The 17,203-nt window shown below is 51.6% G+C and overlaps 1 protein-coding gene across 8 annotated transcripts in view; it reads right to left on the minus strand.

Moving 5' to 3' along the window:
• The window catches only part of CPEB1 (cytoplasmic polyadenylation element binding protein 1), a 38,049-nt gene extending 21,041 nt beyond the window's left edge, over positions 1-17,008 (minus strand). For 3 of the 8 annotated variants that reach the window (XM_029958737.1, XM_029958736.1, XM_018069901.3), the window contains exons 1-3: positions 14,506-14,646; positions 11,762-11,939; positions 1,952-2,140 (exon numbers count right to left, since the gene is read on the minus strand). In XM_029958737.1, coding sequence (XP_029814597.1) covers positions 1,952-2,140; positions 11,762-11,837 — 265 coding nt within the window. In that variant the 5' untranslated portion in view covers positions 11,838-11,939; positions 14,506-14,646. Of the gene's footprint in view, positions 1-1,951; positions 2,141-2,405; positions 2,596-3,080; positions 3,186-3,306; positions 3,350-11,761; positions 11,940-14,505; positions 14,647-16,847 lie in introns of those variants that run through there. The other 5 variants (XM_018069902.3, XM_018069903.3, XM_018069907.3 and 2 more) reach the window with 5 other exon arrangements.
• Positions 17,009-17,203: the final 195 nt, after the last annotated feature.

Consider the following 17,203-nt stretch of genomic DNA (forward strand, 5'->3'; position numbering starts at 1 on the left):
GCCTCTGCCAAGGCTGCCTGGCAGGAAGCTGGCCAAGGGAGCAGTGGAGATGGCACAGCAGAGCAGGTGGGGCTGGGACATCCGCACCAAGCGGTCGCCACTGCGCGTGCCAGCCTCGTTCCGCAGCGCTGAGCCCGTGGCTGGGGCTTCAGCAGCAGCAGAGCCACTCAGGGGGGTGTCACCTGCTCTAAGTGTGCTCTTCATCCATTAAAGACCCTGAAAGACAGAGACCAGCAGGGCCCCACTGGCTGCCAACAGCCAGAAGGGGCTCAGAGCACAGCTCTAAGGCACCAGGCCAGCCCACTGCACACTAACAACTTGTTTCTCCCTTCTCCTTCAAGGTTTCGGCTGGCAATGAAAGGAGGACAGACAGAAGTGTGTGGTATTCCCTGGTTCATTAAGGGAAGCCCACAGGACCATGTGGAGGTCTGCTCACTAGAGCAGAGCAAGGCTTAATAAAGCTACAACAGCCTGGCTGCAGGCAGAGCCCAAGTGCCTGTGCCAGGGCCCACAGGCAGGCCCCACACCAAGACTTGTGCAAATTAGATGTGCTGTGCTGATCAAGCTGTTCAAACTCTGCTACCCCACTAGTGTGTTTTTTTCAGTTGCTGTTTTACAACTCATGCAGCAACATTTAGGGCTGTGTCCCAGAAGCTTCTCCTATCCCAAGGGCAGCATCCCCTGGATGGAGGTGGTCAACAGCACTCCCTCGCCCCCCTCCCAACATCTACACGGGCAAATCCCACTGCCCAGCCCCCTCAGAAGCTCTCTCTATTCCTGTCAGCACCAACTCCATGCCTGGGGCCTCTGTGTCACCCCAGTCTGCGCAGCAATGCACTCCCCTTTTAACAAAGCAGCAGCATGCTGCTATAAAGGGATGAGTTTCTGTAGCAACCAGGCTGAACTTGTACAAACTCTGCCAAAGCACTAGATCTTTCCACGGACTGACACTTGAACGAACACACTACCGTTTGTGAAACTGGATTTTACAGCCCTCAAAGGCTAGGAAGTGAATTCTTCCCTGTTCTACACCTCTGCTCCAACACCAGGCCAAAGGGATGCACTAAGTTTGTGCACTCAGCATCCCTTTTTCTTGTGATTTAACAGAGAAGGCTGGTGCCTCTGGAAGAGTTAACTGAACCCCACATTGCTCCAGGAACCCCCCATCCAATGCCAGCTGCAAAAACAGACTGGAGGGGATTGAGGGGGAAGGGCACACCAGCCAGCAGCGCGTGGCTGCCAGCCCACACCCTGCCCATCACGTAGGTTTGTGCTGGACCAGAAGAGTTAAAACAAGGAGCCATTCCACTGCATCTCCTGCAGCCCACTGCCACGCACAGCCCGCTATTTCTAGTTGAGCGTGGGAGTGGAGAAGGATCCCTCCAAGTCTCCCACCCAGCCAGCGAGCTGCCAGCTGAAGTTGTCGGGTGCTGGCTGTACCACACCCCACAGCAGCTGGGCAGTGCCAGGGCTGCCAGGACCTTTGCAGTCAGGCAGGGGGGTCCCTCTGCAAGCACAATCCCCTCACCTGCAGAGCTACCTGCCACCAGGGATTTCCTGGGGCTGCCAAAGTGAAGTTCAGCCTCACTCCTACCCGGAGCGTTCAGCCTCCTGACACCACACCCCCCACCCACTCCCTCCAAAGGAAGCAAGAGGGTTTCTCCCCTCCCAGCGAGGCTATTCCTCCACCAGCATTACAGCTCCGAGCAAAACAACCCCGGGCACTTCTTGTCTGCAGTGAACTGACAGCAGAGCAGAGGGGGCTGTGGCATAGGCAGCCACAGCCTCCCCACCTCAGCTGCCACGTTACACAAGCACCACGGGTCGAGAAGCCCCCGTGAGCCCCCACCAGCGCCCTGTTACACAAGCTCATCGCTCCACATTAGCCTGAAACCAGCCAAAAACATACAAAGAATCCAACAACTGTTGCTGCGTGTGTCAGCAGACTCACCGGACTGTGTGCTGGTTTGTGCTGCAGCGTCAGAGTCCTGGGTGCTCCAGGGTCTGTCCCACCCTGTCAGGTTGAGGGACTGCAGGCCAAGGCACAGATCGTTGGTGTCTGGGAGGCCACGGGAAGACTCTTGCGTGGACGTGGGGAAAAGCATCCTGCTTGCCACTGCTTCTTCAGAGTCCTGGATGTCTGCTCAGATGGAGAACAAACAGAAGCTTGAGAGTTCAGGGCTGCTTTTTTTCTTTTTAAAGAAGGAGTTTTCCAAAGCGTTAAGCCCCGAGCCAGGTCTCGTGCTGCTCTGAAGCCACGGCTTCTGCAACCAGCAGTTGCACCCCAAAAGGGAGGACTACCATATGTCCAGAATCCAGCCCCCCACCCCCCTCAGCCCCTCCACCTTCCTATCCCGTCTGCATTACTGACTGGGTCAGCATGTGACCAGGCTGCTGATGCTTACTGTGCTGACAGTGACGTCACTCAGCCATGCAAGAGAACTGCATCAGCTCTTACAAAATAAAGGTAAGAAGAAAGGATAAGATTTCCCCCGACAGACAAGACAGCAGCAGGAGGAGAGAGGAGCAGCTCCAGTGAATCGGGGAGGCGGGCAGCACAAAGCAAGGCTCCCCAGCACAGCAGACACCAGGCTCAAGGCAGCAATCCCCCCAGCAACGATGAGAGCAGCAGCAGCGACAGAGCAGACAGTTAGTTTTAGTGCTACCCAGCTCTCCTCTCCCCGCCTCCCTCCACCCACAAAACCCAAAAACACTTTAGTCCTGGCCAGCCTCCAGCTGCTGGCTCCGATTCAGATCCGATGCAAAGCTTCACAATTCTGCTGGCATAATCTGTTTGGTTCAGCCTGGCCACTGTGCCTCACTGACTCGGCATTGTTTACCCCTGAGTAACAAGGATAACCTTCAACCCCCACTACCCAGAGAGTAGCCCATTATCTCAGGTCCAGCCAGAGCGGGCACATCCCGCTGGTACAGGAGGAAGAGGACCAGCCGGACCCATTTCACACCAGGAATCTTCATGGCCTGTTTACCTTCCTCCCGCCTGGTCCTCCCTTCCTAGCCCTCCCCTCCCTTGCAGGGTGTTCATAAGCCTACTGGTACTGGAGATGCCGGATTCTTGCCTCGGTTTAAGCCCGTGCCAACAGCCTAAGGAAACACAGCAGGTTCATAGTCTGAGAATTCCAGTTTAACGCAGGGATCTGGGGGTTGATGAAACCGCAAGATGCTCAGCTGTGCTACCCGAAATCTGACTCAGAGGGCATTTATAAGCCAGCTCCAAGCAGCAGCAGCTGTCTCCTCCTCCTCCCCCTGCCCCCACAGCCTCCCACGGTGCCATCAGATGTACACCTCGCTCGCACACACCGCTCCCGGCTCTTCCGCGGGCGCTGCAGTCGCTCCAGCCTGTCACGTTATCCCTCACGTGCAGCCCCGGCCATCCCAGACAGCCTGACAGCATTCCTGGCCTCCTTTTCCACAGCCACATCCCGTGCCACTCGGACGCCCAGGAGCAAAGCCCAGGCACAGGTTGGTGGCGGTTGGATACCCTACATGTGACAGGCCGCTGATGCCACCAGAGGTGGGACCCACCTTCACCCCACTGTGATTTGGGGAGGGCCAGCATTCCCAGATCCCAGCGAGGAGGCTGTGGCACCACAGGCAGGATCAGAGCAGCTACAACCATACCTGCTGGCAGCATTCCACCTTCCCCCTCCCAGCTGCAGCCTCCTCCACAGCACTCCACCAGGATAGCACCCACCGGGGTGTTTCCTACTCCTAGTAGTACTAGTACAAGCTGTAGTGCCAATTCAGTCACATTGCTACCAAGCACCTGTAGCAGCATCAACTATTAACTCCGGCAGCATCATGCTGCATCTCCAGCAGGGCATTTCACCGCATCAGTTCCTCCTGGAGCTTTTGGATTGCTTGTTTTGGATGTAGGGAGGAGAGGACATGGCACAGTGCTCAGACAACTCAGTTCCCACAGCAACCACAACTTGCCCATATGAATATGCAACATCCTTGCGTTTATGAAAATGCACAAGTGCTGTGCTCTTGCCCAGATCCCTGGCAGCAGAAGACTCCCAGCCCTTTGAGGACCAGGATCTTACTAAGACTCAAAGGGTTAATTCCCACCAAGCTTCATCTTCTGGGAAGCATGGATACAGCACTGACTGACAACACAACTTGAACCCAAACAGTTTGGAAGAAACAGACTACTGAAGAAGTAAGGAAAATAGAGAACAAATTTATCAGCAACAGGAAGCACTCACTCCACAGCATCCAGCCACATTCTCCCTCACTATCTGCATTTTTCAGGAAATAAGCTGTTTTGTTTAATTAAATCAAATCAGATTCAAGTTCAAAAGATCCATGATTCCCTCTGATGACTTCAATCTACAATAAAGACAAGCTCCCTGCAATCCAGTTACAGCTTTAGCTGCTCAGGCACAGAGCAGAATTCACTCAGATAACCAGCAGTTTTTAATTAGACCTTTTCCCACCGGAAGCAAACAGCCAGCACAAGTCTGCTTCTCCTTTAATGCTCCCAAGCCAGGCTAAAAGATGGATACAGATCATCCAGGAAAAACACCAACTTAAAAGAGAATTTAAGCAGATTTTTGGAATAGTTCTTTTTAAAAGGCTAGAGTCTGGAAATTTGTTACAATGTAATCAACTGCCGTAGGCAGACAAAACTAATCACATACTAAAGCAGGAAGAATTAAAAAAAAAAAAAATCAGTCTAAAAGAGTCATAACCTCAAGTTATTCATAGCTAAATATCTACCAAATACTAAATAACTTCACTTTGCAACCTGACACGGCCCAACCCAAATGCTTCGCTGCAGATTTTTCCAAGGCCCAACCACCAGCACAAGTCTTTCCAACCTGGATTTTTCCCTGGAGTTGCCACTGGAAGCCAACCATCCTGGCAGAGGGAGCCGTGCTGCCCTGGGCTCGTGCCCGAGCGTCTGGGAGAGACTGAGCCGCCGCCTCCCAAGCCGGTTCGGTTTGATTTCAGCAGCATCATGAGATCAAAGTCCTCAGTGAAACGCTCCCTCACTGGTCTCAGAGCTGGTGGCTCTCCTGGATGACGTGCTGCTGCCTGTCCGGGAGATCCCTGGAGCCAGGACGCACCGCAGCACAGGCCGGACAGCTTTCCACACCACCACCCCCATGGAAAGCTGCATTTTCCAGGCTTCACCTGTCAGCACTGGATTTAAGACATTCCAAAGGTTTCTTAGAGGAGAGGACCTCCAGAGCTCAGCTCTCACCTGCAGGCAGGGACAGCTCCCAGCACCTGACCCCACCCCAGCTCACCCTCCCCACTCACACCACTTTAGGCAGGTGAGTTTCCACACAGGAAGCTGGGCTGGGGAGCTCATCTGGTTAAAACCAAGCCACAGGGAGTTAGTTTTAAGTCTGGCTCATTCTCCTGATCTGGTATGCAGCATGGCTGCACCAACCAGGCATTTTAAACAAGAAAGTACTCAGAAAATTACAGCCTAAGCCTGCATGGGAAGGACACACAGGGCCTGGCAGCAGGAGCTGGGATCCACAGGCAGGTTGTGGCAGGTGGGTTAAGAGAGCAGGAGGAGCAGGAGAGATGTTAAAAGAGCAGCATGATTCAGCCCTCATTCCACAGCAGCAGCATCCCTGTGCCATCAGACACTTGAAATGTGATGCTTCAACCAAGCACAAAGATGTTCAGATGTCTGAGCCTTCCAAACCCAGGCCACTCACACAAACCCAGCTAATGATCCAGCAAATGGAGTTTATCTTAAAAGTTGTTCCCTAATTCCTCTGGACCTTCTCAGAATGGTTAAAACAAACATGAACCAAACAAGCTAGATCCCACTCCTACCACCTCCACTGCCAGGAAGAGCTCTCCCTTTGCTCCCACAGGCTGGTTTCCAGCAGAGCCTGAATCCAGAGAAAGTCCCTCCATGAACAAGGCCCCCTAGTGTTGAAGGCAGGGGAACGATAAGCCCAGCTCAGCTGTAAGCTCCGTTCACTGACAAAACCTGACTCACCTTGTGGACTAAAGCTCTGACCAAGGCTCAACTTCCAAACCAAATCCAGAGAAGCATGAGGCAAAATGAGCAGTTCTGCAGCCTTTGGATCACAAATGGGAAGGCAGCTGGCAGCAGCAGCACTGTTTTTCCTTTCACACCTCTTTACACCTCCAGTTGTAAAGGCTGAGAATTGCACCCCTGAAAACTAAGCCTCTCAAAAGCATTTTGCACACAAGAAAAACAAATATCAAGTATAAGCTTTTAGAGGATCAGCGATTTGTATTCCCAAAGTACAGAAGAGATCATCAGAAAAGCACTTGTTAGTCATAAACCTACAAGTTACAAGAGGTTTTCCTGAAACACAACTAAGCATCTCCCCTCTAATCTGAAGGTTTCCTCAAGTGGAGTCACTTGCTGCTGTGACCTGTTTCCCAGCCAGATAAAGGAGTCTGCCTTATTCCATAACCACAAACACTTCAATAGCTGGTAAACAGCTAATTCAGAAACCAAGGAAGAGACACTGCAACAATCTTGCTGCTCTACCTCCCTCTTCCCAAGAGTAACAGAGGCCATCACAGAAGTACAGCACCAAAACCTGAATGACAGAGCTCAGTACATCAGGAAACTGCTGGATCATCAGGAACACCACCCACTTTGTGACCACTGCAGAGTGCAACAGCTCCAGGCCAAGCACCTGCTCTCTGCACAACACTGATCTGCTTCAAAAACCATTTACTACAGTCAGTTTTCCAGTACTGAAAAGCATCATACCCACTTAGACAAAGACCTGTCAATGTGACACTTGAAATCCAAAGGCCAGGACACAGGCAGTAGGTGTGCTCCTCTCCTGGGGCACAGGTGTGGCATTTCACTGTTCCAGATGTGTGCCTGGCATCCAGTGTTCCTTTGGGGCAGGCAGAAGGGTTCTGAGCTGCCAGATCCAGCTGAGCTCCTGCTGACACTCAGCCTCAGGACCTTGGGAACCCCACACACTACAGGTAAGGAGAGCTACATTTTGGGTCTCTGCATCCTACAGCATTTTGTTCCCTGATCTCAGACCATACACATCAGATCAGCTGCACCCAGTGCTGTCTGGCATCTTCTGTCAAGGCTGCAGGACAGGGAAGAGCAGAGGAATTGACATTTCAATATCAGAGACATTTTTTGGGTGGCTAAACAAGTGATAGATCATTAACTGACTCCAGTTAAGAGCAAACAGGAAGCCAATTTAGTCATCAGCTAGTCTGGGTTTGCATTTGTCCTTCAGTTTTCCTTAAATAAAGCAGCCACTCAGAATCATTAGGACCTGATGGGCCACAACTAACAGCCTTTACACTTGGCACCTGAAGCCACTCCCATCCACAGGAAACCATTTAAGCATTTCCCATTTCTTCACACAATGGACTGTCAAGTTATAGCAAAATAATGGCTGCTTTCTCTCTTTTAAGTGAGCAGAGCCTAACAAAAGGGAGATCAATGCAGCTGGGACATTTGGGGGTACCATAATTCTTTAAAGTTCTTTCTAAGCCAGCACTGCCTTCAGTTGAAGCCAAAAACAGGCATGCAAAAGCTCAACTGGGAGCTTTACTCCCAGCTCTCCTTAGGCTGGAAGTTGTGCCTGCAGAACAGGATTATTTCAAAAGCTGGTTTAGTATTTTGGGGTTTTTTTAAACCAAATCCGGTAGCAGCACCTTCCACTAAGCAAGTCCCAGCTTTAAAGCCCAGCAAACAAACGACCTGCTACATCAGGAAACTGGCCTTGCTCAGATTCTTATTCAGACCAGTGAAGAACATGCAGAGCAGCTTTAAAACCACATTCCCTTCAAAGCAGCTGCTCAAGGACAAGCAGCATTCCAGCAGGAGATGTTGACTCCCACCTCTGTCAAGGCCATGTTCTTTCTCCCACCTCCAAGACCAGGCTAAAAGCCACTGAAGGTTGATGTCTGCACTGAGGAGGTTCTGCCTTTCCCTAGAGAGGACTGAAGCAGCCTGACAGGCAAGTATTCTGCAGTACCACAATCCTGTCCCAGAAGCCACCAGACAGGTTCTACAATGACAGCTCTCCCCACACCGCTGCACTGTACCCTAAAGTTTGGGAAAGAAGCCTGAGCCTGGTGCTTGGGAAGCTCCTGGAGCAGCCCTCTGCAAAACTCAGAGGTGGTGGTGAGGCTGAGCATGATGACACAGATGACTGATGAGGCAACCACATTCACCAAGATCTGATCACCAAACTCATCTTTACAGAGACTAAACATTAGGTATGGCAAGCTGAGCCTCCAGTGGCAGTCCCAGCTCTGCCTGGATGGGGATAACACTCCAGCTGCGTGGATCCCAGAGTGCTGAATCAGCCTGTCCTCTCACATTGCTCAGACTGCTGCTGTACTGATCTCATTGTGCACCCAGGAAGGTGTCCCCACACGTTTCCCCAATAGCATTAGTGAAAGGTCATGAACTTCTGCCATCCCTTCTCCACCACGTGTAATCCTCTTAATGCTCAAAGGGCCTTCTTCAACACAAGTCCAAGCCAGGATAAATTTAGTTTGACCTGAAGATGACAACTGAAAAGCTTGAGGGACCAAGAATAGATTAAGGTCCAAGCTTTTACACTGCTGGAATAAAATCTCTTCCCCAAGTTCTCCCACTAAAGGAGTTTTAAGTTGTAAGAAGACAGTCCTTTCACCTGTTATACCTACTGTATTTATGGTTGATCTCCAGGCTCATTAAGCCTGGTATGATAATCTAGCCTAACTACAGTACACCAGTTTTTCTGGAACAAAGTAGAAGTGCCACAGGCTCATGAATTCTTCAGAAGTGACTTGACTTGGAGCAGTGACAAGACACTACAAAGGATCTCTCTCTGCTGGTCACCTACCCAGAAGCCAGGCTCACAGAAGGCAGGATATCCTTGTTCAAGGTCCAACAGCCTGCTCCAGGCTTAACCATCTGCCCAGGGCAGCAGGCAGTTAGCTATACTATATTCCGAATTTTAGTGCTCAGCTTTACAGGCATCAGGTGTGAATTTCTGCACAACCTAGGCCAGGGTCCAGGTGCCAAAGCATCTCCCCATTTATGGATCACAGATGTCCCAGGATTCACATCCTTGCTAGCAGTGCCAGCTTTTTTCATGAAGACTCTCACCAGCAATCCATTAAACAGTAAGAGCGGCACTTTTCAGCTCCAGAGACAGGACACAGCTTGCAGAGCTGCTGCATTCAGGCCCTTGGTCCCAGCTCCAACACTAAGGAAACAAGGCTGGGACTGCAGGAGACCCACAGTTCTGCACTGCTGATGCTCTGGCAGGTGTTGACTCATCCACCAACTTACACCTGGTAACTGCTGGCCCAGGTTGTTCTTTTACCAGTCTCCTGTACAGCCCAGGGGCACCTTCATATTTCCACCAGCAGAAATGGTGAGGGCACCCAAGGCAGCCACTCCCCAGGCCTGGCTCAGCAGCACCCTGTATCCTTTGGGAAGTGAGGAATTCTTTCCTTACACAATCACAACCATCTCTGCTGCTGCACCAGGGATTTAATACAAGCTAAAGGCCTGCTGTCAGGGCAGCTACTGCTGAGCAGGGCCTCCACCCTGGTCCCCAGGCTGCACGAGTGGCTGTACCAGCACTCACAGGGGAGGGAGACTGGCCTCAGATGCACAGCAGGAACGCAAAAAGCTGCTTGGGGTGTCCCCAAAGTACAACTTCCCTGCAGTAAAAATAACATTTGCAAGAGGAGGACTCCCTTTTTTACATGCAAGTCCCACTGCACTTGCCCTGCAAGGCATCTTTAACAGGAGTTACTCAGTGATCACCTGAAACACAAGCAGTTTAATACAGCTGAAGGGAAGCTCAGGGTTTCCAGCCAAGGCACCACCTCACAGCAGCTCCACACCAGGACAGACTCTCCACTCCAGACATCCCTAAGAAACACCACAGGAATAGGCAGAGCAAGCAAACATTCACAAGCAGCAGGTCAGTAAGCAGGTCCATTTCAGTGTCAGGCAAACACCCCCATTCCTCAGAGAAGAGTTCTCAAAGTCTAGAAGACAGCACTGCAAATTAAAATTGATGTGCCCAGACCTAAACCCAGAACTAACCCACAACTTCACAGGATGAATTTGCCATAGAGGGTGGAGACAATTCCCCTAACAACCAGGTTAACTTTGGCAAGTAAGCTGAAACTTAACTAGGAAATATCCTGAAAGTGTTCTATGACACTATGAAACATTCCCATCCCAAATGGAATAGGAAGGGCTATAGCTAAGATTTCTACAAGACAGTCAGAAACAAGTCTTTCAGAAACTCACTGTATGGAGATAAAGGAAAATACTTTGGTTTATTCCTCCCTTATGCTTCCAGTGCATCCAGATCAGATACAGCACTGACTCCCACTGTGCCAGAGGACAAAAAAGGTCAAACCCGCTCAGTCCAACAGCAAATTTCTAAAAATGCACCACTAACCCCACCACTGACGTTAGTTAGCATTCACTACTCAGCTGCTCAGGAGTACCCAGCACATCCTCCACTGCCACCTTACCAGGCATGCTTCAAGCACTGCTGGCCATAGATCCAGCCCTCGAAGCCAACGGATTCACTTCCTCTGGTATTTCTGCAGCGCCAGCACGGGATCACATGGCCAGATCAGCCCCTGGTCCACGGTGCTAAGCCCTTCAAATACCCAGGAGATTAAGCTGCACTGGAAGTCATCTGGTAGCAGTCATTTCACTAGCCCAGAACAAAGTTACACTGCACAGGCATCAAACAGACCCACAGATGTGGGTCCACCTGTTTGGAGCTTTTTTCCCCCCACACATCCACCTGATTAAAACTTGGGTTTATCCACAAGCCCAAGCCAACCCTGTCTCCAAGTGACTGCAGAGAAAGCTGCTCTGCCCACAGCAGCCTGCAAGGTCACCAGCTGGGGAGGTTTAGCCCTTTACTTCCCACTTTGTTTTGGGACACGTCCAGAGGGTCAGTTTGTTTCCAATAATGGCCGAAGCATTTATTGACCCTATAATTCAAAGGCTAGAGAGGCAACAGCAACCTCTTTCGAGTGCCCAAATCCTTGGCACAAGCACCGTTGCTCAGAGTTGCTTTGGCAAGAGGAACATCAGGCACAGGTACATTTACTGGCAGACCTGGGCTGCTGCAAAGGGACAAAAGCACGTCCTTCACTCGGATAAAAATAAGACCCGATCCAACACTCTTTGCTTTGGCACAGAACTTCTGTTTTGAGGCAGCAGAACATGCCCACCCCCCTCAGCCTGGAGGAAACAAGACCTTGCAGCACTGATTTCATCACACCAGGCTTGCTTTGCAGGAAGGTCTGCACCCACCTGTGCTGCTTTGGTGTGCTCTTAAATACAGGTTAATTGACCTGTGGCAAACACGGTTATGCAAAAGACTTTTGAAATTTCAATGTATGCAGCAGATCAGCCTCACCAACCCTGCAAGCAGATGAATCCTGCCTTCAGGAGAGGCAGGCTAAAGGAGTCTGCTGGAATCATCCACACCAGGAGTTGGCAGGTCAGGCAGCAAGCACTCACATCCTGCCCACACAGCGACCTGCAGCATCACAGGAAGGCAAGCAAGCCTTCCCAGGCACCTCCACAGTGCCAGGGAATACACATGTTATTCATTTCAGGCACACAAGCACCAAAACAGCATTAACCCTGACACCAAGCACCTCTGATCATAAACACATGCCAGCACCCATCCCACCAACAGTAACCACCACCATCACATGTTCACCAGGTCCCACAAAGTGCCTCCCCCATCCCAGCCACATCTATCACCTGGCAGGGTGTCACATTTACTTCTTGTGACAGGCGTGGTGCAGACTCCACTGAAATCCAAGGAGTTGTCCAACATGGCATTTATTCGGCGGAATATATCTGCATTGCTGCAAGTGGAAAGTGCAGGGGCATTTGGGCTATCCCAGCAGTCTCTGATGCTCCTCCCAGGATCTTCCTTCTGGTAAAAAAGAACAAGCATTTGTGTCAAATAGGCAAGTACTCAGCTTTCGACACGTTGTGGAAAGCTGGAGTGCCTCCAGTACTCACATTAGCTTTTGCTCCAGGTCTTAGCAACACTCAAGCCCAATTCTTGGCATTAAAGAAGCAGTTAAGCAAACGGGTCAGCAATTTGTCAGCAATGCACATCGAAGCACACTGCCTGCCACGCACAGGTACCAGGGATGGGCTCCAACAGCCATAGCACCCAAACTAGTTGGATTGTGAACACAGCTCCCTGCTGCTGTTCTCCAGTACATAAAGCTAAAGTAGATCTGGTAACAGAGCCACACGCCTTATCCCCAGAATCAGCCTCCTGACACTGGGGAATGGGGGGATGCTCGTGGTCAAGGCAGACACCACAAAGAACCACAGCAGCTTCTATGCACAGCAGAGGAGAGCAGGGCTCACCTCCCCACCCGTGTTAGAGTTCTCAACATCTTGGAATGATCCAAGTCAGCAGCAATCACTTCAGAAAACAGGTTCGCAGAAAACAAACAAACAAACAAATAATCCAAAAATACTACTTCCCAGCTAATCAAACAGCCCCAAATCCTGAGGAAAGGCAGAGGATCAAATCCTGATCTTCCCTTCAGGCAGCAGCTCCCACCCACAAAGCAGGTTACCCCAAACCAGCTCTGCTTTAGCACAACCCTCCACGGGCATGGATCCACCAGCATCAAGGTTTTGGGACCATCCTAAACAAGGACTACCTCTTGTAAAGCTTGTGCACGGGAAGGGTCAAACCCCTCCGGCTCCCTGGTGCCGGTGCAGAGAACGAGGAACAGCAGATGCTTCCCCGGCTCTGCTCACAAACCGCTGACATCCAGGATCGTTTGGAAGCAGCTGCACCACATTCAAACCTCTGCCAATCTAGAAACCGCTAAACATGACCTCTCCCAGCATTTCTGGGCCAAGAGCAGGTCTGCCCGCCACCCAAAAGCCACTGCAGGACTCTGCTAAGCAATCGGTATCGCCGGCAATTAAGCCCCGCATTAAAGAGAGGAGCAGGGAGACACAACCTCGCCAGTCCTGGCCTCCGGAGCAGAATCCCGGCTATTAAGCAAATCAAGTTAAAGAACTGAACTGCAGCGAGGCTGGCAAACGAGCCCGGCAAACGAGCCCCTGCTCCTCCAACACACTCTAAAGCTCTAAATTGGGCCATTTGTACTTGTCAAGGAGACATTTAATACAGGCACCACCTTTTGGATGCGTTCCTGCAAGTTTCGGGCCTCACTTACCCCACAGTTCTGCTTCACTCGCAAGCAAGTCTGAAGCGCCGAGCTGGTTGCACTTCCAAATGACCCCTTGGTGATCTTTCAGGAGGCAGGACTACACCGCTTTCACGCGGAGAAGGCAATTTTAGCCCGGCCCATGTCTGGGACTTGCATTCCACCCCTCACCTCCTCATTAGGAGCACTGTTACTGCCACAATGCTCGATCTGACAGTTTTCTCCACCACCACCACCCCCCCCACATCATTTAGCTAAAAAGCAAACGAAAGCCAGTCCTGGAAGCAGCAGGAATAAGCTACTGCATTGTCAACTCGCACGATGCCTCCTGGCGGGACCTGAGCAATTGCTGGAAAACTACAGCCCATTTAGGACTATTAGCACCTTTTCAGCACTGAGGGCTGGATTTTTGTTATTGAAACGCTCAGCCCACCCCCAGACAAGGTCCCGGGACTCCGCAGGAGCATTTCCAAAAGCAGAACAGGTATGGCTGAAAGCGAGCTGCAGGCTGAGGGAACAGGCAGAGCAAGCTTTAAGTCATCTTTATAAAAAGCAGCTGGAATACAGAAGCTCAATTTACAAAACTATTGCCAGTCGTCTTTAATAAAAAGAAGCGCCGCATCAGGCTGCCTTGGCACAACTGTGGAACTCCACATTCTACTCCTGTTCCTGCTAAAGAACCACTTCCAGCGGGAGGCAAAGCTTTTCGCTCGGAGTCTGTGCTAGCGAGACAAAACAACCCCGAGCAGCCAGCCGAGCACCCCACCCATTGCTGCTCATTTAGCCTCTGATACTTCCCACAACTGGCAACACCAGTCCTGCTCCAAACAGAACAGAAACCAGCAAGAGCACAGCCAAGGCTTTCCACAAAAATCCCTTCCACTACAGAGCTTTTAACCTTAGAGTGTCAGGGACATCCTTGAGATTACTGCAAGCATCCTGGACACAGGGAGTTGGTACCCAACCCCATGTAGGAAGGGGCTCGTTGCTCACCCTCCTCCCTCGACCCCCAAAATAAAGCTACTCCTTTGAGGTGGTCTCTGGAGGTCTTCAGAGCACGCAGGGCTCAAGCCACCCCCAACAGCCTGGATAGGACGGTGGAAAGAGTTTGCAACGTGTAGCTGGAGAATCCACCCAAATCCTTTCTTCTCGGAAATATACTAATATTTCCAAAATATACCAAAAATACCAAAGTTCAGCTCTGAGGCTGCGTCCTCAGAGCAGACTCCGCTCTGGCATCCCCCCACCAAGACGAGCGCTCCCGAGCCTAGCTCAGAGTCACTTTCCCTACTCCACCTTGAAGGATTTGGCAACGCTGCCTTCTCCAGGGTTCCCTGGAAGTTCTTCACACGGCAGCTACAATCTACAGCTACAGCCCACACCCCATTGATCCCCACTGCTCCCAGAGGCACCAGTCTAGCAGCACTGGTGGGTCCTTTTGCGGGCGCCGGCAGTGACCAGGCACAATGTGAGATACCCCGAGGCGTAACCAGGGACCCAACAGACATTCTCAGCCATTCCACCCAGCTACAGCTCACAATCCCAATCCAGAGAGGCAGACAGTTTTACCAAGCCGATCGACAGGTGCTTTAAAGCCACCAGAAGTCAGACACCACTTCCTGACACCTGTTAAGACACCCACTGTCTGTTTAAGAGCTGCGACTTTCTGGGGAAGTTCCTGATCACACACAGAGAGGGGGAATTCAGTTCCCTGCAGCAGGCTTAGCACCACAGAGCAAACGATCCTGAGGCTGCAGGTTAAACCACTGCGGCCGAGCTGGGACACAGACACAAGATGAAGCTCAAGCAGGAGTGCAGTCCTCCGTATCCTGGCTCAGCCAAGAACCTACGTCCAAGCAGGAAAATTCATCCCCAGGGCACAAGGAGGGCACTCTTGGGCTCCAGACACCTCTAGCAGTCCAGACAAGACACGTGGAAGTGAGAAAAACAAGCGCCACAAAATAGGGAGGAGGAGTTTCCCCCTCCCTCAGAGTAACACAGAGACCACCAGCAAGTCTTACCACCGCGGAAGATAGCTCGTTTGCTGGCTGTGCATCACGAAGGTGGCAAGCCCCGGAGTTCCCAGCTCAGCAGCCCCATGCCAACCCCACAGCTTACCTGCAGGAGGTCCCACTCAGTGTTGCTGGGACAAGACACACCCTGCAGCTAAACCCACCAAAGCTGTCCAAGGCAAGCGGAAATAAAGGCACCTCCACAGCCCCAGACGCACCTGCAGGAAACCTAGAGATAATGAAATCCCTGGGCTAGGCAGAACCTGAAGCATCACAACAGCACTGGCACAGGATTAGGATATCCTAATCCTTAGGGAAGTCATTAAACACAGTCTGGCTGCCGGTATGGCCAAGATGTGCATTAGCTCCTGGGGATGCTGTGGAGCAGGCAAGGTTCATCCACCTCAGCTACACTGCAGCCTTTGCTTTTTATATCTTCCCTAGAAATCCCACCTGGGCAGCACCATCCTGATGCCTGGAGGGTTTGCTGTAGCTATAGCTACAGCCAAGAGGGCCTTGAATCCCAAGACAAAAATCTGAGATGCTGTTAATATGGTGCCAGTCTCAATATAACCAAGCCAAGATGGTTCTGTACTTCAACGAAAGGCAGCTCTAAAAATCCGTTTTCAGTGATGTGTTTTGCTTCCCAAGCTGAAGTCAGCTACACTCATGGCAAAACACAACACTAGTGTAACTGTTTCCACCGAACAACACACTCCCACCCCGAGTTCATCCCAGACAGGGTTCAGCAAATCTGCACCAGCACTCCCATCATCAGCAAGGCTGAGCTTAAGGAGCTGTCCCAGGGTTTACTGCGTGAAGACGTCTTGGACACAGCTGGCTGGAATCAAAACTGGAAAGGATTTTGATGGTCTTAATTCACACGAGAGCACTGACTTCAGGACAACACCAATTTTGCCAAAATTCCAGTTTTTAAAAGACAATTCCCTGTCAAGACAGCTACTTCTTAGTTTTGTTGTGTTTCTTTTTCTTAGAGCAAAACATTTTGAAGCCGTCACTCAAAAAGCCTTGTACACAAGCAACACCCACAGCTGCCTGTTGCAGCATAATATCCAAGCTGAATAAGGTTTTAATTGTTTGATGGAAACTTTCAGTCGAGACAAACTGCAACAAAGCAACAGGCTCCTGAAGCTCCTCACAAAGCCCAGCTCCCCTCTGCGCACAGCTGTACCTGCAGCCCCTCAGCAGAGCTCCAGGTGCCAGCACACACCTCGTTAGCCCATCACAGGGGGAGCCACAACGAGCATTAATTGCTTTCAGCTGGGGAATAGCGAAGGGTAAAGAAAAGAACTTGTTTTTCAGACTTGCCTCTAAGTTGCCATTGCCCACACAGCACACGCAGGGGCAGAGCCTCCTGTGTCACCAACAACAGCCAGACACTACATGGAGCTGGCAGCACCCACTTTCAGAGTAAAGGGGCAGATTTGTTCACTTTACACGCTAAAAAAGGCGGTTCAGAAGCACGCAGAACTACCACTTGCAACAGCAAATACCCTCTCCAGCCAAAACACGCCCCACCATCCAAATCAGAGCTCGGTTCCTCCAACCCCCTAAAAACCTGGGATGAGGGGAACCGCAGGCACCGCTCGCTCGCCGGACTGGGACCTGGTTTCCTGCAGCGTTTCCCTGAAGGCAGCGCGGGGCAGTTGATGGGTTCCTTGAGGCTGAGCTCCCTCAGAGCCCCGTTCTCCTGGCGGTACCTCGGCAGAGGGACCCCCTCGAGTTGGTCCAAAAGAGAAGGGGAATGCCATCCAGCGCTTTGCACAGGGAACGGGGGAATCCCGCTCTCCTGCGGGATGGGGGTCCCCGGCCCCTCCCCACCCAGGGAAGCGGGGGTTCCCACCCGCCCTCCACGCAGGTAAAACGGCGGGAAACTCCCTCCCTACAGCCGCGTGAAACCACGTGGCGGGGGCGGTTTCACGAGGCTCAGGACGGCAGCACGTGGTCGCACTCACCGGCGG

Source organism: Manacus vitellinus, unplaced genomic scaffold, assembly GCF_001715985.3.
Source record: "Manacus vitellinus isolate BGI_N305 unplaced genomic scaffold, ASM171598v3 scaffold_16_pilon, whole genome shotgun sequence".
Lineage (NCBI taxonomy): Eukaryota > Metazoa > Chordata > Aves > Passeriformes > Pipridae > Manacus > Manacus vitellinus.